The sequence below is a fragment of the Myodes glareolus genome, chromosome 19 (genome assembly GCF_982192425.1).
Source record: "Myodes glareolus chromosome 19, mMyoGla1.1, whole genome shotgun sequence".
NCBI lineage: Eukaryota > Metazoa > Chordata > Mammalia > Rodentia > Cricetidae > Myodes > Myodes glareolus.
In genome coordinates, this window is record NC_142044.1 from 43,225,031 (window position 1) to 43,247,464 (window position 22,434).

General features: G+C 51.1%; 1 protein-coding gene across 1 annotated transcript in view; it reads left to right on the plus strand.

Moving 5' to 3' along the window:
* The window catches only part of Myh9 (myosin heavy chain 9), an 83,625-nt gene that overhangs the window by 53,017 nt on the left and 8,174 nt on the right, over nt 1-22,434 (plus strand). The window contains exons 10-31 of the mRNA XM_048427378.3: nt 521-616; nt 1,320-1,438; nt 2,671-2,823; nt 3,664-3,837; nt 4,964-5,137; nt 6,841-6,955; nt 9,006-9,199; nt 9,324-9,445; nt 10,398-10,467; nt 12,430-12,590; nt 13,390-13,498; nt 14,454-14,585; nt 15,349-15,555; nt 15,943-16,080; nt 16,659-16,782; nt 17,272-17,443; nt 18,506-18,718; nt 19,688-19,832; nt 20,924-21,130; nt 21,301-21,405; nt 21,552-21,704; nt 21,874-22,122. Of these exons, the coding sequence (XP_048283335.2) occupies nt 521-616; nt 1,320-1,438; nt 2,671-2,823; nt 3,664-3,837; nt 4,964-5,137; nt 6,841-6,955; nt 9,006-9,199; nt 9,324-9,445; nt 10,398-10,467; nt 12,430-12,590; nt 13,390-13,498; nt 14,454-14,585; nt 15,349-15,555; nt 15,943-16,080; nt 16,659-16,782; nt 17,272-17,443; nt 18,506-18,718; nt 19,688-19,832; nt 20,924-21,130; nt 21,301-21,405; nt 21,552-21,704; nt 21,874-22,122 (3,332 nt within the window). The remainder of the gene's footprint in view (nt 1-520; nt 617-1,319; nt 1,439-2,670; nt 2,824-3,663; nt 3,838-4,963; nt 5,138-6,840; nt 6,956-9,005; nt 9,200-9,323; nt 9,446-10,397; nt 10,468-12,429; nt 12,591-13,389; nt 13,499-14,453; nt 14,586-15,348; nt 15,556-15,942; nt 16,081-16,658; nt 16,783-17,271; nt 17,444-18,505; nt 18,719-19,687; nt 19,833-20,923; nt 21,131-21,300; nt 21,406-21,551; nt 21,705-21,873; nt 22,123-22,434) is intronic.

A 22,434-nucleotide genomic window follows, 5' to 3' on the forward strand; every position in this document is an offset into this window, starting at 1 on the left:
GTTGGCTTTGGTGCTGGGGATCCCTGCATATTTATGAAGTAGGCTTGAGTTTGAAGGGTTTGCTCTTGGTGATAGATGTCACAGGCGTTTATGAAGCTCTGGCTCTATGAAGTGTGGAAGAGGCTGGCAGGCCAGAACATCTTTCTTTAGTCGCAGGCACTATTTAAACAGATGGGTGTAACTGTGTCCCAAGAAGACATTGTTTATAAAAGCAGGCAGTGGGTCTTGGGCCAGAAGCATGTCCTTACTGTAAGGTTTGGAAAGGTTGAACATATTATCAGACCTTGTGTCTGAATAGTTTCATCAAGCTGAGGTTTGGGAGAGACAGGCCGTCCTGAGTGGTGGTGAGCCCCCAAGGCAGATAACTTCCACACACTAGGAGATGAGACCTGGTGTTCCAGCACCTCAGGAAGTGCGGTATCCCTGCTTAGCCAAAGATCTCTTATGGATTTTATACCCTTAACTGGGGCTTCCTACTCTACTCTACTCTACTCTGACCCATCTTTCCCAAACACCATAGGCTTGCTGCGGGTCATCTCAGGAGTTCTTCAGCTTGGCAACATCGTCTTCAAGAAGGAACGGAACACTGACCAGGCTTCCATGCCCGACAACACAGGTAACACCAGGCTCTCTACTGAGCTGTGGGTATGCTTAGGAGAAATTACCAGAGAGTCTCAACTCTTTGTCCGTGTTTGTGGGTGGGTAGCCCTCTGGTTTTTGAGGTTTTCTTGAGTTGGATTTTACTGTGTTCCTCAGGCTGGCTGTGAGCTTATGGCACAGTCTCCTCTGCTGTCACCCGTCCTCCAGTTGTATTGTTTGTACTTGTGTAAGATACACAGCAAGTGATAGTGAGCTAGGGGATCTTCTCTCCTGGCCTGAGTTTTGCTCACTTGTTCCTGAAGACAAACCTCTTGCCCTGGTTGCTGTTTCTGCTTGAGGGACAAAGTAACTCGAGCCTTGCCCTTGAACTGATTGGGATGTGACACCGTGTAAATCACCTCAGTTAGCCACTATTGTTTCCTGTTTAAGTGACTGAGTCTTACCACATGGACTCCTTACAGCCTCTGAAAACATTCAACGTGGATTTTGTGGCTTGTCCTGGTTACTTCTATGGACTATATACTGCTGTGCCTTGAGTGGCCCTTGAAGGCCTAGTTTCACTGGTTTGGAGGCCCGAGGCACCATGCCCATAGGCCTGCACCGAGGCTACATCCAGTCAGTGATGGCACATTCTCCTTGCACCTTTCTTTGCTCACAGGCTACAATGGGTTTAATTAAACCATTTCTCACCCCTTTCCTTATTTTTTTGAAAATGTCAGCTGCTCAAAAGGTGTCCCACCTTCTGGGGATCAATGTGACCGATTTCACCAGAGGCATCCTCACTCCGCGCATCAAGGTGGGGAGAGACTATGTGCAGAAGGCACAGACTAAAGAACAGGTATGTTATTGTGTCTCTCTGTGTGTCACGTGACAGTTCCGGGGACGATGTTCTTGCAGCTGTGTAGTGTTAAGGCCTGTTCTGGGCTGCCCGCTGTGTCAAGAAAGTTGAATAGGGCCTGTTATTCAGACCTCAGCACTGCTAAGATCAGGGTGGCACTCTTGAGAACATCAGAGGCCGAGGGACATGCCCAAGTACACATTTGGAAAGTGCTAACTTGAGGCTGCTTGGTGTTCAGGATGATGTCACATCCTGTCTCTGCTTAAAAGGAGGCTTCACTGTTTCTGTGCTGTGGTTTCTGGTTCCAGCAGCGGCCCCATCATCTTTGGAACTCAGGCCAAGTGGTTGTTTCTCTGCCACCTGCTGCCTTGCTCCATGTGCTGAGAGACAAGCAGGGGCTTTCCTGTCTGTGCCAGGCAAATGTGCCTGTCATTCCTGGGCCTGGTGCCTTCTGCCTTTTCTGTTGACTTTTTCAATGGCTCTGGTCATGGAGTTTTAGGGCACCAACACTTGGAAGATGGCATCAAGGCTCTTCCTAAAGATCCCACGTGATAGCTGTGAGCCTGTGGCTAGGCTACTCTTGCACAGGGCCATTGTAGGAAAGACAAGAACATTGTTTTCAAAAGCCATTGTGTGTAATTGCCCTCAATTGTTTATGTCCATAATAATTAAAGAGAAACCTTGACACCCCCCCCCATTAGAAAATGCTACACAAACACTTAAGAAAATCAGCAAAGCCAGGAGAAGTAACAGTATTGTCTTACCTATGAAGATTGTTACTTCCTGCAGATTCTTTTTCCTTTTAACTTAGTTTCAATTCTGGCTTTTTATTTTGGAGCTTTTGAAACAAGCAAACCAAGAGAATAAAGGAATGACCCCTTTGTGCCTGTGAGGAGGCAGGTTTAGCAGATGGCCAGTCTTGGTCAGTCTTCCCCCTTCCTCCCACTTGCAGTGTTCTGAAGCTAGTCTTGGGATCTTACTACTTTTGTAAATATTTCATGCCTTTGTTCTAGTAACAAAGGTCTTTGTAAACATCTGGGTATACTGTGAGCTGGGCTTGGGGGTGTTTCAGCTGTTGGCATTGTACAGCCCCACAGTGAGAATCTGGGAGGCTTTCTCCATCTTCTGTCCCTGTTTCTCTGGAGAAAGCCTCATAGTGAGGTCGCTGGGGCAAAGGCAGGAGGCTTCCAGACTTTGTATCTGACTTCCTTTCTCCCGGGTATTGTCCCTAGGCTGACTTTGCCATTGAGGCTTTGGCCAAAGCTACCTATGAGCGGATGTTCCGCTGGCTGGTGCTTCGCATCAACAAAGCTCTGGATAAGACCAAGAGGCAGGGCGCCTCGTTCATCGGGATCCTAGACATTGCCGGCTTCGAGATCTTTGATGTAAGCTCACCCCTTCACACCCTCCGACTGTCCTGCTGATTTCTCGGTTGCCATCTTCTTGGGCCTGAGTCGTTTTTGTCATGGTTTTGTAGCTGCTCACACCGGTAATCTTCATTGAAAAGGAACACCGTTGGCGTATGTTTTAAACAACACAGGTGTATTCCCATTGACGGCTAGCAGTTTGAGAGGGGCAGGCCTTTCAGGCCAAACTCTTAGAGACTTCATGGGGGATGGTGCCCGGTTATTTATTCTACCAGCCAAAGATTGTACTTTGGGGTCATACATTGTTCCTGTTCGTGAAGTCTTTGAGATCTAGTAGGAAGAGCTGCTGAGATCCTGCATCTGTTGCCCACAGTAGATCTCAGCGAAGCCGAGAACTTAGATATAGGAAACATGGTCTTTAGTTTTCACTAACAGTGACGTGTTGTATTTTTTCACTTGTGGCTTGAGTGTAGCTCACGGCCACAGTGGTATTACTAGCAGTAGATGTAAGGTGTTTCCATGTCACAGTGGAGTCACAGAGATCTGCTGCTGCTGCTACTCACCTGTTTGTCAGTGTGCTGGAGATGGAGCCCACAGCTGGTTCTTGTTCATGAGGAGCACAGATACATTTCCATAGCCTAGTATTTTAATTAACGGAGTCAACAACACACCTCTCCTTGCTAAGCCACTTTGTGTCTCATAGCTTTATCCAGAGCAGGGCGTTGCCAGCCTGTGAGAGGCTCCTCCTGCTGTGGAGTGAGGCAGGGCAGACCCCTGACGCTGTTGTATAGGCGGTGCTTGGACAATCCACGCTTCGCTGCCCTCCCCTTCCTCTCTGATGCCTCTGTCTCCCTGCAGCTGAACTCCTTCGAGCAGCTGTGCATCAACTACACCAACGAGAAGCTGCAGCAGCTGTTCAACCACACCATGTTCATCCTGGAGCAGGAGGAGTACCAGCGCGAGGGCATCGAGTGGAACTTCATCGACTTTGGCCTCGACCTGCAGCCCTGCATTGACCTCATTGAGAAGCCAGTAAGAGCGAGCTGGTCTGTCTGGCTCCCTGCTCCTCTCTGCAGTGCCTGCTCTACATCTGCAGCCCCCAGTTGATCTAGTTCTCCCTGCTGTCAGTGCTGTTTAGAGAGCTCACAGCCTGGGCCCTTGACCCTCAGCAAAGACATCCTGGTCGAATGGAGATGTGACTGACCCACGCATTCCATTTTCCTCAGATCCGTTTATATTTGAGAAATAGCATGTTATAGCACAGAACTGTGCAGCCATTCACACAAAACCCAGATTTCATGTTCTTGGGACCAACACAGCCCTTACAACATTTACCCCATGGCCTTGACTGTTGAGACGGCTAGGGCTAGAAGAAGCTACCCCCTCTTTAAAGCAGGTCGTATTTATAGCTCTTGCCAGGTGAAGTTAGGGCCGCCAGGTTGGGCTTTTGGGTTTGTGCGCTGCATCGAAGCCTGACTTGTTTCTATCTCTGGGTCACTTCCTGAATGTCGTTGGACGATCAGTTTTGGTGTCCTGGACATTGAGCCACATAGTAAGTTGCATAGTCAGAAGGCCCAGGAGAAAGTCTGTTCACTGTTCACTTTGAAAACAGTGTTATCGGCAGCAGGATGTATAATTTGGTAATGTTGACTTTTTGAGGTTTTGTTTTTCCTTACTTTGAATTTACAGTTGTCAAGAACCCACCTGGCTCCAAAGTGTCAGACATTCTCTAAGATGTCCTTGACTTCTTAGAAAATTCGGAGTCTAGCAGGCTCTTGGGTCCTCTCCTCTCCAAGAACCGCCTTAGGTGTCTCTTCTCGGTTTGTGTAGACACAATGTAGGGGCCAGGGCTTAGTCAGAGGGCCCCCGAGTAAACTTTAGCAGTTCCCATGCAGCCCAGAAACAGACACTTGGGGTACGTGTGGTGGTGGAGCTGTGCATTTTGTCAGTCTCAGTGGGGCTCGCTAGTGACTGCCGCTGCTGCAGACCTGCTGCAGTGCGTTCGCTCCCAGCCGTAGCCCAGACTCCAGAGGCAGAAACAGAGTTCTTCACTCAAGTGCTTTCTCCATTGCTGCTCTTTTTTCCCTCTGAGAATGCCCCCTCCGTGTGGTTGTAGCTCTACACTCTGCTCACCTGTGCCCTGCTGCTCTTCCTCCAGGCAGGCCCCCCAGGCATCCTGGCCCTGCTAGATGAGGAATGCTGGTTTCCCAAAGCCACCGACAAGAGCTTCGTGGAGAAGGTGGTGCAGGAGCAGGGCACCCACCCCAAGTTCCAGAAGCCGAAGCAGCTGAAGGACAAGGCTGACTTCTGTATCATCCACTATGCTGGCAAGGTGAGGCACCTGGAGGAGGAGTCAGTCGCTTTGTGCCGTGATGTAAGGTCATCTCCAGGCATGGAAGCCAGGCAGCCCTGGGGTGTGGTAATATGGTGGCAACTGTAGTAAGCCTGCACACGGCGTTCTTAGCACCTTCACACAGGCCTAGCGGTGGTGTTGGAAGCTTGTAGAATGTGTGAGGGGGTGTCAAGGCTGTGGTGTGATGTTTTAGGGGTGGAGGAACTGTGGCTGTAATCTATAGCTGAAATGAGAGCCCCGAGAGTTAGGAGCTGAGGGACACTGGGCAAGGTGCTTAATCTCTCTGAGCTTCTATTTCCTGAGCTGGGAGCGACAGGTGTGCAGTGAGCTTGCCTGGGTCAGTAATGTAGGGTAAGGCTTCTCGGCCTCCTGCAGCCCCGTTGTCTGTCTTGTGGAGACTGACTGGCACTTGTTGCAGTGTTGAGCAGGCTGTTTCTCCTGCGACTCATGCCTCGCTTCTCCCACAAGACTTCGGGCTGTAGTACCCTTCCACACTGTCTCCAGACATTGCTGGTTCTGTTCCATTATGAGGGGAAGGGAGTTAGTTGTCCCTGCTGTAGATAGCAGCCATTGTCCTGAGGCTGCACAGCTGGTCTGTGGTGGAGCTGTGCTTGACCCTTGGCTAGCACTCATCCCAGTCTGTGTGCTCCTGGGGCTTCAGTCTAACGGAGCCTCCAAGGTGTGAGCTAAGAAGCTGCTCTCTGCTCAGCAGTCTCTGTTCTTTACAGAGTCTCCAGTACTAACTGGAGCACACAGTCTGGGCTGAGTTGGCTTCTCTTCAATGGTGACCTCAAGGCTTTCCCGTGCTCTCCTGGCCTGTGTGGCCTGGCTCCTTCTGTGAAGCAGCTCTCTTAAAACCCCCCAGAAAAATGCAATAAATCCCAAAGCACTATTTACACAGCTACCCACGGAAGGCCTCCTCGCCTTATGTTTCCTTCCAGTGGTTCCCAGGTCCAGCACAGTAGCTCACAGGATGCTTCTACCACCCTGTGATGTAGGACCTGGAAGGCAGGGACACCCTCCCTGCCATCCAGGGTCTGAATGATAAAATGTCTGTGCCATGTCTGCCCAGGGGGCTGCTCTGCACTGCCTTTGGATGGCCGTCTTGCAGCATGGATGCAGCATGGACAAAGGAAGCCCCATCCTGTTCCTCACTGACAGCGACTGCATGTGGGCCAGAGAGCAGAAGGCCAAGATGCCTGCTGCTCTGCTTGTATTGTTCTGGGACCTTCTGCAATGAAAGCAGGACTCATGTCAGGGGGACTCTATTTGTAAAAGGTTAGAACAGTGCATGCAGTTATAGAAGACATGGGTGTTGTGAGCAGACAAGGAAAAGCAGAGGTGACTGGTCTCATGACAAAGGAATATTAGTTAGCATGGAGTTTTGTTCTGTGGTGGACATTTGCTTATGATCTTACTACTTTTAAGAAGATAGCATTTTGTGGCATAGCTGTGACATCATTTTCTCAGCTGTCCCTTGCTGGCTTCCTGTGTTATTTTTCACGGTTGGCTTCTATTTGTAACACTGCAGAGAACATCTTGTCAATACTTTCAGTCGCTTGCCACCTGTTTCTTGGGGATGGCAGTGCTAGGCCAGAAGGTGTTCACACAGGGTACCTGTGTCCCTGGTAATGGTTACGACCCCCAGAGCAGCTCATGACCCGGTCTGCCTCTTCTTCCAGGTCGATTACAAAGCTGATGAGTGGCTAATGAAGAACATGGACCCTCTGAACGACAACATTGCCACACTGCTGCACCAGTCCTCAGACAAGTTCGTCTCCGAGCTGTGGAAGGATGGTACGTTCTTTGCCCTCCACCCCTGCCTCACACATGGCCCGTCATCCTCCCAGTCTGCGGTGAACCCAGCTACCATACGAAGGGTCTGGCACCAGCCAGGTGTCTTGTCCTTTGTGGCTTTCACAAGGAAGGCCTCCCTGAGCTAAAAGGGAAAGGTTGTCTGAACAGTGGCACAGCCATGTCCTCTAAGGCTATGGCCTTTGCTGGCTGGCTGGCGCTAAAGGCTCCTCTGGCCAGGCACCTTCCACAGGTGACCAGCTTCCACGTGGCTTCAGCCTTTGCCTCACAGGTCTGCAGTCTCTACATTTCTGCCTTTCCTCCTCGGTAGACTGGTTGCTTTGAACCCGTTCTTTTTCTGTCTCTCCTTTTTCCCCTCTCCTCTGCCTGGGTCTTGCTTTAAACCTCTCTGTTGCAGAGATGCAGAACACTCAGAGAGCCTATTTCTATCGCCGCTTTCCCATTCTCCACCTAGAATCAGGTGACTGGCTGCCCGGAGTCGGGTCTCTTGTGTGGCATACCCAGGACTGTGCATGTTTCTGTCTTATTTTCCTTACCCCATGGCTCCTTCTGCCTGGCTGTACCTGTTCCCTGTGCTGCCCTGGGCTCCTGTCCTCAGTATGCTTGACACAGGCCTCAGTAAAATGCCAGGTTTCCAAGACTGTTGGGTTGTTAGAAGTTTTACATGTAGGCAAAATCATGAAGACCTGGTTAGAGCTCCCCCTAGAGGCTGTGTCTTCTGCTTGAACAGCTGTGTGTCCTGCATGAGGTTCAGATGTGCATGCCACTGTGTGTCTGTGGCTGAAGGGCAGCTGTGTGGTTCTTCAACACTTACTTAGAGAACACTGACTGTGTAGGCCAGCAGCAGGACACATACAGGGACCAGTCACCATGGGACCACATTCATCTTCCCCTCTAGGACTCCAGTGTTTTCTCCAGCCACTCACCCCCAGGCTTTGGTGGCCAGTAAAATCGGCACCGTGGTGGGTGAGATCAGAGGACTTGCAGCTCCACTCTGGCTTCCATTTGAAACAGACGTGTTTTTGTTTTTTGTTTGTTTTTAAACTGTCCTCATGTAAATAAGAGAGATCTGGTCACACAGGAGTAGGAACCGGTCTTTGCCACAGAACTCATATCTAGCCATGAATGCCTTCAGGTTTAGCTCAGCGCTTGCTCAAAACTGATCCCAATGGCTGCTGCTCTGGTTCATTTGGTTTTGTTGTTACCCTGGGGAAGGCAGGTCACTTTAGTGCTGCTGGGTGGGAGCTGTGTCTTTTTGGCTTGGTCTAGAGGACGAAGGCCCCTGGGCAGTACCCAAGCACCATTTGATACCAGATAAATATTCCGAGGAGAACCTTGGGAAGAATTTGGGCCAGCACTGGTTTGTTTTTCAGAACTTTCTGATGCCCTTAGTGTCCTTGCTTTAGCGGTCTCTGCTGGGGAGGACCATATGCATGTTGAGAACACTGAGCCTTGCCTACAGTGGAAGAACATATCTGGAGATCCTATTGTGTGGTCCCAGCACAGTGCCTATATTCAAAGGTTACTGTGAAGTCAAGGTACTATTTATTTTTCAGCTAGGACCCAGGAACCCACATGGGCTAAGCCAGCCTTAGGGAGTTCTCTCTATTTCAAACACATTACCAACTCATTGATTCTCCCAGAGTTGGCTAGGGCAAGGGACATGAGCATATAAGGCCAGCCTTGGAGATGCACTAGGGATGTGTCTCAGGACTCCGCTGTCGCCCCGGTACCTCTTGCCCGGGTCATCTCTGTCCTACTCAGAGGCCTTTGCACTTCTCATCTCTAATCAGAAGGGCCCTGCAGCTCCATACTGACCATCCTTTTTGTCTTGACGTCTGTCTCTCTCGTGCCGTCTGATCTGTCAGTGTGGCGCTGACTCCTTTTTGTCCCGATGTCTGTCTCTCTTGTGCCCTCTGATCTGTCAGTGTGGCCCTGGCTCCTTTTTGTCCCAATGTCTGTCTCTCTTGTCCTGTGCCCTCTGATCCGCCAGTGTGGCACTGGCACTCAACAAGCTGTATGTTCTTCACAGTGGATCGAATCATTGGCTTGGACCAAGTGGCTGGCATGTCTGAGACAGCACTCCCCGGTGCCTTCAAGACACGGAAGGGCATGTTCCGTACTGTTGGGCAGCTGTACAAGGAGCAGCTGGCCAAGCTCATGGCCACGCTGAGGAACACCAACCCCAACTTTGTCCGCTGTATCATTCCCAACCATGAGAAGAAGGTGCAAATACTTGGCGTGGTGGGGCAGGGCAAAGCTGTGTCCCTACCAGCAGGGCTCACCTACCCTTTTGTCACTAGCTCCTGGGTCCAGTAGTGAGCCCATCTACATGTGTTTTCCTCACCAGGCTGGCAAACTGGACCCACACTTGGTGCTGGATCAGCTGCGCTGTAATGGTGTCCTTGAGGGCATCCGTATCTGCCGCCAGGGCTTTCCCAACAGAGTGGTCTTCCAGGAGTTCCGGCAGAGGTGAGCTGGCCTGAGCCCTTTGCTTGGCCTAGGCTACATGTAGAGTAAGCCGCAGGTGGACGGCTTCCTGAAGGAACCTTTAGCTAGGGCTGTGTTACCATCTATGAATAGTAGGCTCTGGCCAGCTCTCGGCATCATTCTTTGTGCCTTGCGGGGAGATGGTTTTTAATTTCGGTTCCACCACTGTCTTGGTGGCTTTCCTGTTAATAAAGCACCATGGACAAGGCAGTTTGAACGGGGAGAGGGTTATTTGGGGCTCATAGTTACAGAGGATTGAGTCATCACTGTCACCTCCAAAGGCCACACTTCCTAAACCCCCTGAGCGACTACCAGCTGGGGACCTAGCATTTTAAATGCCCAGAGTACAGGAGGCATCTCTTTCAATCCAGCACAGCCACTTCCGTGAGAAGAGTTGTCCCCATCTTATTACTGGAAGGAATGTCATTGTGCCGGGTGATGCTGCGCCAATCCTGTGGCTGCAGCGACAGATGCAGCCAGACACTAGGGCATTGAAGGGGCCTTGAGGAGGTGGGGCGTAAAGTGCTGCAGCAGCATCTTGCTATTTGTTCCGGTGACTTGGGCTATGTGTCTAGCGACTGTTGGTGAATATTGTTCCCACGAGCAGCCATTTATTTCTTGGGCTGACTCCCAGGGAGGCTGTGAGCATGGCTGTCCCTGGGTCCCAGGTGAGGAGTCTGTGCAGTTAGCAGGGTGCAGGCACTGCCCGCAGCTTATACTGGTGACCAAAGCATTCCAGTGTCCTTTCTAAACTCACCCCTCCTCGACCATTTAGCCAAAGAGTGGGGTGCGACTGGGGTAGGACCCCCTCTTTGGAGCTCAATGAATACTGCACTCCTGCTATGCCAGCTGGTGACTTTAGTTTTTGATTGAGCTCTAGTGCATGCCTAGGTGAGCCATGGGTAGAAGGAACAACTTTTCTTTCCTTCCTCAGGTATGAGATCCTCACTCCTAACTCTATTCCGAAGGGCTTCATGGATGGGAAGCAGGCGTGTGTCCTCATGGTGAGTCCTGCGGCAGTTCCCTGGAGTGGGTACCTTTGGCAGTTGGGTCCCAGCTGTTCATGTGTCCATCCTGTGGGACGGTCGTTTTGATCTGTGTGCGTCTGTGCTGCGTGCTCTCTGCTTGTGCTCAGGTTCTGAGTTTTCTAAGTGTCTTGAGAGACAGGCTGCCCTCAGAGGCCTTGAGTGGTCAGGGATGTGTTGGAATCACAACACACAGCTAAGGACTAGGCTGTGGGAGATAGGATTCTGACAGGAGTTAGTTGTTGCATTCAGGGAATATTCTGTTGCTTTCTTGGCTTTGTTTTCTTTGGCCTTTTGCTCCGTGGGCTCATGGCAGCTCACAGCCAGGACTGTGAGTGGTCCTGGGTTCCACCCAGCATCTGGAATTTGTGCCTCTGGACTTTCCTCTGTACACCGTCCTGCCCTGACTTGATGTACACTGCACTCTGGGTTTTGGTTTAATGACCAATGGTCCCAGTGTCCTGTAGCCATTCTCGGGGTTCATCTTACCCTGGGCCCTTGCCTGTGTTTCTTATGCATCTTCTTATTCCTGGCCTGGCTTGTGAGCAGTCACTGCTTGCTGGCTCAAGAGTCATGGGATGGGGCTACTGGAATGAGATGCTGGAAGAAAAAAATTCTTCCATGTGCAGATTTGTTCAGTGATGGGGAGATTGAGATGGGAAGGAAGTGAGGCAGGGGGATATTGCCTGCTGTCCAGATGTTTGTCAGCCATTAGTTGGGCAGGGCAGGGTTGGGTAGGTGGTATTCTCCTTCGGGTCTGGATTACCTCTTCTCCAAGGACCCTTACCCATTTTCTCACCAAGTGGGCTGCCTGTTCCTACAGGGACCAAAGTCCTTCCTGGCTCTTCAGGGAAGATGAGTATGGCTATTCCTAGGTCTTTTCACATGGCAGGGGGCAGACCCACCCCTCTCCTAGTCTTTGGTCTTTCTACCAGGACTTCTTGCCAGACTAGAAAGGTTATTTATAGGAGCAGAGGTCTCTTCGAACCCATGTAGAGTACTCACTGACCAGACAGACAGGCTGGTGGTTCATGTTGCTGTCTGTATTAGTAACTTTTCTCATTGCTGGGACCATGTACTTGACAAATGGCAACTTCAGGGGGGAGCATTTGTCTTGAGTCAGGTAGAGTCCATCATGGGGGAGGAGAGGGATTGTTGGGAAGACAAAAGCAAGGCAGCTGGTCCCATGGCATCTGCATCAGGTAGGAGACATGAATGGCACTCAGCTGCTTCTTCCTTCCTCCCTTTTAAATCAGTCCACGACCCCAGTCTTTAGGACGGTGTCACCTACCTATTCCATCCTCAGGTAAAGTCTGGAAGCATCCTCACACAGACACCCAGAGGTGTGTCTCCTGGGTGATTCTGAATCCAGCCAGTTAACAGCAGAGAACCCACAGCATGTAGGCTTTCTAAGAGAGCCCTGCTGCTCTGGCACCCACTGGTGCTTTCATGCTATGTGGAGTGCTGACACTCTTGGGCAGTGCCCACAGCCCTGCTGGGAAGGAGGCACTGGTATTTGCTGTGTGCCCTCGTTTCTTTTCAAGCGGCAGCACCCCTCCCTTTTGCAGTTGAGGACAGTGGCCTCAGAGAGGGTACAACCCAGGCTCTCCAGGTGGTGTTGGGTCCTCGGGCCCAGGAGGGCGCTTGTTTTAATTTTAGTGCCCGTGTGCTGTAGCTGCTTCATAGTGGGCAGTGTCCTGGTTGAGCATCTGTGGAGTGTGACTCCAGAGGGTGCAGAGGCAGCAGGTAGAAGGGGTCTCAGAGGAGTCCTGTGTTTGACAGTCTGATTTGCCACTTTGCTCTGTGCTGGTCCTCCTCTCAGTGTCCCCGAGTCCCATGTTCTCTGGTCCTGGAGGCTCATAGAAGAGGTGCAGCTCCCCTCTAAGGACCCCTGGGACGTCTGCAGGTACAGAGTGATACAGTCTGCTTTCCTCCCTCTAGATCAAAGCCTTGGAGCTTGACAGCAACCTGTACCGCATTGGCCAGAGCAAAGTGTTTTTCCGGGCTGGTGTGCTAGCCCATCTGGAGGAGGAGCGGGACCTGAAGATCACTGATGTCATCATTGGCTTCCAGGCCTGCTGCAGGGGCTATCTTGCCAGGAAGTAAGTTGCAGGGACCCTCACTGTGCTCCTGCTGAGCAGAGCTTAGACAGCTGTAGTTGAAGGCCTCTGGGTCTGGGCAGAATCTGTCCGGGGATGGGCCCTAGGCACTTCCTGGATTTCTCATGTCGGTGGTAGAAATGGCTTTTTATAAATGAGTTTAGAAGAACATGTGAAAGTCAGGTAACTAAGCTTTGATTTGTCCCAAATGTCTGTTTATTGTAATCTCACCATGACACCAGGCACATCTTTGCCTGTCCTCCTGGAGTTGTATGCTCCACGGAAGCACCCTGAGCTCAGAATGTAAAGTTAGTGTGTTTAGATTCCCTTGCCATAGGACAGCAGGCAGAGCAGCAACATCTTGGTCCCCGAGTGTCTGATTATTCTCCAGGGCGTGTGCCAGTGTGAGTTGTGAGCCCTGAGGATGAGTGTGGGTTTGTGATGTTGGCAGAAATGGAGCTCCCCTGCCCACACCACACTACCTGCTTTGACAGCACATCGGCTGCTGATACTGTGCACCCCCAGCAGCTCGGACAGGAAGGCAGCATAGGCAGATACACCAAGTCCAAGTTTTCTGGGTACAGCTGGAAATCATGACCAAGGTCATAGTTAGACCTTATACTGACAGGATCCGCCACTGGTTTTTGTTGGTCCTTTATGCTTGTGAGTGCCTCAGTGGAGGGCAGTGATTGAATGACCCGAGCCCTTGCCAGTGGTGTGTTTGGTGACTCATGAGCCAGGGCTGTTGCTGTGTGTGTGCTTTCCCTCACTCTGAGTTGCTAACTGTGCCCTTCACCTGCAGGGCATTTGCCAAGAGGCAGCAGCAGCTGACCGCCATGAAAGTCCTCCAGAGGAACTGCGCCGCCTACCTCAGGCTGCGCAACTGGCAGTGGTGGAGGCTCTTCACCAAGGTGGGTGCTGGAAACCTGTGGCCTGGTACTCCACAAAGAACTCGGCCTCCTCTGCTCATGTAGGGGCTTGCTGCCCACACCACGAGTCTTTCCTACCGCTCCCCAGAGCCCAGCAGTGAGAGCCTAACCCGGTGCTGTCCAGAGTGTGTGCCGGCCATACCTCTTGTTTGCTATAGATGGCAGTGCCTGGGCTGGGCCAACTTAGAGAGCAGTTCTAGTGGGTAAGGTCCTGCCCAGCACTTTGTCCCCATTTTGAGAGACTCTAACCTCCTGAGGTACCCCTCAGAAGTTGTACTTTATACCCCAGTCTTTAAAAGCTGGGCGTGGTGGCGTGTGCCTTCAATCTCAGCCCTCAGGAGGCAGAGGCAGGCAGATCACTGTGATTTCAAGACCAGCCTGGACTACATAGTGAGTTCTAGGACCGCTAGCACTACATAGAGACCCTGGTTCCATTAGTTTGTAATGCGTGATAACTGCAGAATGTTAAATATGAAAAGCATTAGGAAGAGTCTAAAACTCCATGGCCCTCCCCACTGCACCAGCACTGATGTTTCTGTATTTACTCACACTCTCCCTTCTCGCTTGCAGTAAATGTCGGCTGTGTAAACTGCATTCTTCCACAGTCGTGTACTTTGCACTTTCTATTTAAAATTCTCATCAGCATCAGTTTTTAGGATTATTCCTTAGAGGCTAGCTCTGTGTATCATTCCTAAGTCTTGGTGCTATAAACAGTGCTGTCATGAACATCTTTCTGCAGTGTAATTAAGCAGGTCAGAGGCCTGTCGAGTGTTGCACCAGACTGACTTCCAGGAAGCCTGTACCTGCATGCACCTCCTCCCCAGATAGTAGGTCTGGTGGCCTCTCATCTCTAGAGCTTGTATGCTAGAGGTGAGGGAGCTGTCAGAGGTGGGCAACCCCTCGCCGGCCTTAACTCTGCCTCTGTCTTCTCTCCCAGGTCAAGCCTGTGCTGAACTCAATGCGGCATGAGGATGAGCTGTTAGCCAAGGAGATGGAACTGACAAAGATGCGAGAGAAACATCTGGCTGCTGAGAACAGGCTGACAGAGATGGAGACTCTGCAGTCCCAGGCAGGTGTCAGAGGCTCCACCCATCAATCCCAGCTTCTCTCAGTGCTGCCCCCTATTGGTCACCGGTAGGCAGGCTGGTTTGCAGCTTTGAGCATTTGCAGTTCAGTGGGAGACCAGCTTTCAGCTTCTCTTTATACCACCCTGGTACACACTCGTGTGCCGGAGGGAGGCTGCTCAGTGGAGTGGAGCGTTCAGGAGTGCAGGTTTAAGCTCCCATCCTACCATATAGCCCTTCGGCCTATTATGTGGATGTCTGAAGCTCTCGAGGGAAGGCCCAGGGTAGAGGATGTTAGGGCTGTGTGGGAGCTTGAACACTTCTTGTCCATGGAGGCCGGGGGCCTGAGCCATAAGCACCCACCCTGGAGCTGCTTGAAGATCACACATCGGCTCTCTGTTGCTGTGAAAATGTACCTAAGATAGTGAACCTCAAAGGGGGATTGAGAGATTTAGCCTGTGGTTACTGACTGTTATTTCTGGGCCCCTGTTGAGGCAGAATGTCCTGGTAGTGGGGGTGTGGCAGAGCAGAACTACTCAGTCCTTTGTGCCAAGAAAGCAGAGGGAAAAAAGGGGCCAAGGCCTTAATATTCCCCCCAAAGGTGTGTCCCAGTGATCTTTTTGCTTCAGGTCCCAGCTCCTAAAGTTCCAGTGGCTCCTAACAGTGCCTTCAATGGGCAACCAAGCCTTTAGTGCCTGCCTTGGGAGACATGTCCCATTTGGACCGCAAGGTCACAGGGAACTTAACCTTTGCCTGTGTTTTTTGCAGCTAATGGCAGAGAAGCTGCAGCTTCAGGAGCAGCTGCAGGCAGAAACAGAGCTGTGTGCCGAGGCTGAGGAGCTCCGGGCCCGCCTGACATCGAAGAAGCAAGAACTGGAGGAGATCTGCCATGACCTGGAGGCCAGGGTAGAGGAGGAGGAAGAGCGCTGCCAGCATCTGCAGGCGGAGAAGAAGAAGATGCAGCAGAACATCCAGGTACTACCCGTACCTGCTGGGCAGGGTGGGACACACGACAGACGCATGGATTCAATTGTCACATCAGTCGCCTTCTTTGTCCACTTGGGCATCTCTGTAGAGGCTTGCTGTTTGGGATGGTTGCTCATAACATGCAGCTCTCAAATCTCGAAGAATTCTACCCAGTTGAACATTGAGGCCATTGAGTTTTTCCTCTTTGGTCCCTGCTCCACCAGCCTCAAGCAGGTAGCCTTAGTGCATGGCTCTCTCTCACATGCTGACTCAAGTAGCCCTGGGAGCAGTGTGAAGCTGTGTTAGTCTTGTGCCTCGGTTCACATGCAGGTTCTCCGAGTGAGTGCCAGCCAAGTATGTCAGTCCCATGCCCTTCTTGTGCTCCTCTTCCTTTAGGAACTCGAGGAGCAGCTGGAGGAGGAGGAAAGTGCCCGGCAGAAGCTGCAGCTTGAGAAGGTGACCACCGAGGCCAAGCTGAAGAAGCTGGAGGAGGACCAGATCATCATGGAGGACCAAAACTGCAAGCTGGCAAAGGTGGGGCCTGTTGTTCCATGCAGTCCTGGGGAAAGCAGGGCAGCACAGGGCCGTGCCCGCCTGCCTGTTCAGTGCGGTGCCGTGGCTCTGCTCAGCAGTCAGTTGCTTCTCCCAGGGTGCCCAAGGTCTCTGAGCGCCAGCTTCATGTGTAGAGGGTTTTTCCATGAGTGAGGAGCCTGGGGGAGAGGCATACCATTTTTCCTTGGTGAAGCTCTTAATCCCCAAACTTTTGGGATTGAGGAAACTCCAGATGGCAGCCTCTTATAATGGCAGGGATGGATGGGGCCACTTGTCCCTCACCTGAATCAGTTGATACCCAGAAGCCTTTCTTAACCTGACCCCAGGAAAGTCTTGGTTGCCTGCATTTTTAGTATCTAAGGATGTGAATTTACCCATATGTCTCAGATGACCTGCCAGCTACTTCTTAGACTCAGTAAATCCTTATGAACTTGGCCAAGTGTTTAAGGTTTAAGTGTTTACCCTTGACTCATAGATTTCTGGTCTAGCCCTCCTTTGAAAGAGCTGAAGCGTGTGTCCTCAGCCGGCACTGAGCTCTGGTACTCTTCCTCCACTTCTAGGAGAAGAAGCTGCTGGAAGACAGAGTAGCCGAATTCACTACCAACCTCATGGAAGAAGAGGAGAAGTCCAAGAGCCTGGCCAAGCTCAAGAACAAGCACGAGGCAATGATCACTGACCTGGAAGGTGAGACACGCTGGGCACGAGCGTTCTGTGCGCCCAGATTGCCGAGCTGTGCACAGCTCATAGGCCCAGTGCTAGACCACTCCCTCAAGACAAGGCCTTCAGGCTTTAGGGACGGTATCTGCTTTTCTTGGGAGCCTGGGCTGCAGACTTATCGCTGCATGACTGGGTGGCTGTCTGTGTGAGGAGTGATAAGCATGAAGCTTGATACAGCATGTGTTGGGCTCGGCTGTCTCAGAAGCTGTCAGACTTTGACAGTTCTGAGGAGAAGAAAGAAGGAGGGATGCCAGGTGCTGGGTTGCCCTGGAGACACAAAGGCCTCAATAGCTTGTGGAACTGTTTCTTCATCTCAGAGTTAGGGCCATGGTGTCCCTTTAAACCTTCCATGTGTCTTACAAGTGCACAGTGTTTGGTTTTATACAAGTAATTCAGATCAGGCAAGAAGCCTGTGACTCCTGAGGGCTCAGTCTCTCCTCCTGCCCTCCCTGTCAGAGCGCCTCCGCAGGGAGGAGAAGCAGCGGCAGGAACTGGAGAAGACCCGCCGCAAACTGGAGGGAGACTCCACGGACCTCAGCGACCAGATCGCGGAGCTCCAGGCGCAGATTGCCGAGCTCAAGATGCAGCTGGCCAAGAAGGAAGAGGAATTGCAGGCTGCCTTGGCCAGGTGAGGCCCAGCTACTGGCCAGTGTTGCATGTACAGTGGCTTCCTTCCCTGTTCTTGGTGCTGCAATGTACCATGAGCATGCTCTCTGCTCCTGCTGCAGAAGAGCCCATGGTGAGATACTGATCTACAGTGTGGTCCAGGGTGTTTAATCCTCAAACAACCCACTCTGTAGTCCTCCCTCTCCGCCCCTTCCTCCCACATCCCTTTTTCCTCTCCCTTTCCTTGCCCCCTCTTTGGTCTCCTGCCCCCTCTTTCTTTGTTTACTCTGTGGTTATAGGCATATACTAAAAATGATTTTTGTACTTTTTAAATTCTTTTTTTAGATTTATTTATGGGGGTTGCACAAGGGGTATGTGCTACAGCGCACAGGGGAGGTCAGAGGACATTTTGCCTGAGTCAGTTCTCTTCTTCCATTGTGTGGGTCCCAGGGATTGAACTCAGCTGTCAGGCTTGATTGCAGGCACTTTTACCCGCTGAGACATTTCATCACCCTGTATACATTTTTAAAAATTTATCATTATTTTTAAGAGCAGCTTTAGGTTCACGGCTAGATTGAGCAGAAGGTTAATCATGTAAATTCAAAGCACATCTACAGTTTTTACTTACAGTTTTATTTCTTTTTAATCTTTTCAGTAAATGTTTGAATGTTATGTATTTAAGGTCTTCTTAATTTAGAAAATGAAATAATTCTGCTGTCCAGTTCTCACATGGTATTTTTCCTTAATATATATATATTTTTAAATGTGTGTGTGTGTGTGTGTGTGTGTGTGTGTGGTGTCTACTTGGGACCCAACAGAAGGCATTAGCTCCTGGACCTGGAGTTGTAGGCAGTCGTGAGCTGCCATGTGGGTGCTGGAAGTTGAACTCAGGTTCTCTGAAAGAACAGCCAGTGCTCTTCTCAGTCCTTGAGCCACCTTTCTGGCTCTACATTGTTCTTAAACATCCTGGATGGTTGAGCTTTGCTGGGGTTGACCCGCAGTCCCTGATTGTGACTACCAGAAGGTGCTTTGGCTGCACCTTCCTAAGATGACCTCATACTGATGTCACTGATCTCTTTGGCAGAGTGGAAGAAGAAGCTGCCCAGAAGAATATGGCCCTGAAGAAGATTCGAGAACTGGAAGCTCAGATTTCTGAGCTCCAAGAAGACCTGGAGTCTGAGCGAGCCTCCAGGAATAAAGCTGAGAAGCAGAAGCGGGATCTTGGAGAGGAGCTGGAGGCCCTGAAGACAGAGCTGGAGGACACTCTGGATTCCACGGCTGCTCAGCAGGAGCTGAGGTGTGCCACTTGGCGGGTTGGTCTTGCAGGACAGGGAGGTGTGGGAAGACCTGGCCAAGATGCTGTCCCCTACACACACATTACACACATGGCACAGTCCTCTGCACACACATGGTGGCCTGACTTTGCATGAACCGGGGAGCATGCACACTGATGGTTCCTCAGCAGCTTCTTCACTGAGTAGAATCCCTGCTGAAGAAACTGGTGAGACAGGGAGGCCCCTACTAGGGCTGAAAAGGCATGAGTCTCTGCAGTGTGCATGCTAGATTGGGCCTGAGGATGGATGAATGGTTAAGAACAGAGGCCAGTGATAGAGAATCTGGGAGTCTGGGTGTAGTGCAGCTCACTTGTAATCCAGCACTTGGGAGATGAAGCCAGAAGGGTAAGGAGTTCTGGGTCGTTCTTGGCTTCACAGGCAGTTTAAACATGAATGGCGTAAAATTTTGTCTTAAAAAACTAGGAGAGGGGGGTTGGAGAGATGGCTCAGCGGTTAAGAGCATTGCCTGCTCTTCCAAAGGTTCTGAGTTCAATTCCCGGCAACCACATGGTGGCTCACAACCATCTGAAATGAGGTCTGGTCTCCTCTTCTGGTCTGCAGACAGAATATTGTATACATAATAAGTAAATAAATAAATATTAAAAAAAAAAAAAACTAGGCGAGGGGGCTGGAGAGATGGCTCAGCGGTTAAGAGCATTGTCTGCTCTTCCAAAGGTCCTGAGTTCAATTCCCAGCAACCACATGGTGGTTCACAGCCATCTGTAATGAGGTCTGGTGCCCTCTTCAGGCATGCATGTAGACAGAATATTGTATACATAATAAATAAATAAATATTAAAAAAAACTAGGAGAGAGAAAGAGAAACTGTGTGAAGTGCCTCTGCCTCCTTTAGGCCTCTGCAGTCGAGATGAGCCAAGAGACAACAGTGTCCTGGGATGCTTGGCCTCCACTCTAAGTGTGTTTTCTTTCCAGGTCGAAACGTGAGCAGGAAGTGAGCATCCTGAAGAAGACCTTGGAGGATGAGGCCAAGACCCATGAGGCCCAGATCCAGGAGATGAGGCAGAAGCACTCCCAGGCCGTGGAGGAGCTGGCCGAGCAGCTGGAGCAGACCAAGAGGGTATGGGAACTCTGGGGAAGGCAGGCGCTGTCTGGGGAGGGGTCCGATGGGTCTTGCAGCATCTAAACCAATGGCTGGGGAGATCAGAACAGGTGTGGTCCCGACTTTGTCAGAATGACCTGGACAAGTAAGTTCCTCCATGCCTTAGTTTTCATGCCAGTAAAGGAGGATGGCGGCTGGTCTGTCTGTCTTGTTATCTGAGGTTGAACTGAGCATGTGTTCAACCTGTAAAGCTCAGTGTTGATTCTGTGATGATGACATGTTTTCATCTGTAACACCCTACCAGACCAAGAAGCTCTGGAATACCCATGATCTTGACCCTGAATCTGAGGGGCACTCATACTCTCTTCTGACTAGGAGATCTCTTCTTATACTAGCAACAGGAAACCCTGGTGTTGTCCGTCCAGGCAGCTGATAGCTGACGACTCCTTCTGGGCAGGCTCTGCCTTTTTGGCTTCCAGCTCCTATCACTATTGGTGACAGCTTCAGCAGTCCAGGTCTCTTCCATGTGACAATGGCTTTGCACTCAGGGTCCTGTTACCCTTGGCCATGTCAAGCCCTCTCTGCTGTGTGTAATGGAGTTGTTTTGCATCTATTTTATGAGCTGCACATTTTTAGTTTTGTGTTTTTGAGATAGGTTTTGTTTATGTAACTTTGACTAGCTTAGAACTCACGATTGGACCTGGCAGGCTTTGAACTCAGAGAGATCTACCTGCCTCTGCCTCTTGTGTACTGGGATTGAAAGTGTGCACCCCACACCTAACGCCTTCATAGTTCTTAAAAGACTATCACATCAGTGCTTTGAACATTAGATTTCAAGTTTAGGAACCGTTTTCTTTGTTTTACGATTGTTGCTAAAATCCCTACAGATGACCCACGAAACTTCATATAGTAGAATGGTCCCTCCATTCACAGAGGAGAGTTGGACAGTACTTTTACTTACCCTTAGGGATTTGAGAATAGGTGCAAATGAGGCTTTCCTTCTTCAGGGCTCCTGAGACTGAGGCAGCGGTCCTTGACTCTATCGACGTCAGAGAGACCAGGCCCTACCAAACCCTGGATGCCCATTACACCCTTGTCTTCTCCACCAGGTAAAAGCCACCCTTGAGAAGGCAAAACAGACCCTGGAGAATGAGCGAGGAGAGCTGGCCAATGAGGTGAAGGTCTTGATGCAAGGCAAGGGTGACTCAGAACACAAGCGCAAGAAGGTGGAGGCCCAGCTGCAGGAGCTGCAGGTCAAGTTCAGCGAGGGAGAGCGTGTGCGCACCGAGCTGGCTGACAAAGTCTCCAAGCTGCAGGTGAGGCTTCTGTGGAACCCTGAGCCTGGGCCGTTATAACCTGCTGTCTCATAAACATGCTTCCTCATACCGCCTCCTCAGCCAGGTCCCCGTGGTTCACCTCAAGAGGAGTCTGGCTTTGTCAGAACAGTCCCAGGCACTCAACCCTTGCCTTTCTCTTTCCTACCCAGGTGGAACTGGACAGCGTGACCGGTCTCCTTAACCAGTCTGACAGCAAGTCTAGCAAGCTCACGAAGGACTTCTCTGCACTGGAGTCCCAGCTTCAGGACACACAGGTGAGTACAGTGTCAGGAGTCCTAGCTGCCACACCTCTGCGTCTTGTTTGCGGACACTCTGAGCACTCCTCATCCTGTATCTGGGTTGTGGGTCCTCAAGGCTGTGGCACTGCACCTCCTCAGCATCCCCTTTGTCCTCTGAGTAGGAGCTGCTGCAGGAGGAGAACCGGCAGAAGCTGAGCCTGAGCACGAAGCTCAAGCAGGTGGAGGATGAGAAGAACTCCTTCAGAGAGCAGCTGGAGGAGGAAGAGGAGGCTAAACGCAACCTGGAGAAGCAGATTGCCAACCTCCATGCCCAGGTGTGGTACCTTCCCTGGGATGAGGGAAGTGGTTGAGGCGGGTCAAAAACTGTGTTGGACCCCTGGAACCCTCATGGTGCAGCAGGCTTGTCCTTAGTAGTCCTGGAAAAAGATGTGTACAGACCAGGTGCCAATGTGGAGTGTTTGCTTAACTTCTCGTTCTGTCCAGATGACCGACATGAAAAAGAAGATGGAGGACGGGGTAGGGTGCCTGGAGACGGCAGAGGAGGCAAAGAGGAGGCTCCAGAAGGACCTGGAAAGCATGAGCCAACGGCATGAGGAGAAGGTGGCTGCCTATGATAAGCTGGAGAAGACCAAGACGCGGCTGCAGCAGGAGCTGGATGACCTGCTGGTAGACCTGGACCACCAGCGGCAGAGCGTCTCCAACCTGGAGAAGAAGCAGAAGAAGTTTGACCAGGTGTGGTCTCTACACCACCTTCTGTGTCCTCCCTAGGCAGGGTGGTGGGGTGGGCACATCCAGGTGCCTAGTCTGCAACTTGCTTAGGAGCCCATGGAGGAAGTAACCAGAAACCAGAAGAGGAGCTAGGATTTAGATTTTAGCCAACGCTTGTTCTACCGTGGACATGCAGACACTGTGGCCAGATGGAGTAACGTAATAAAACACAGGGTCAACAAGGGACAGACCAAGCCTGTCCCCACCATGTTTAAGACCTTTATTTTTTCTTCTTTTGTTCTTAAATACATTTAGTTATTTGGTGTGGCTGTGTGT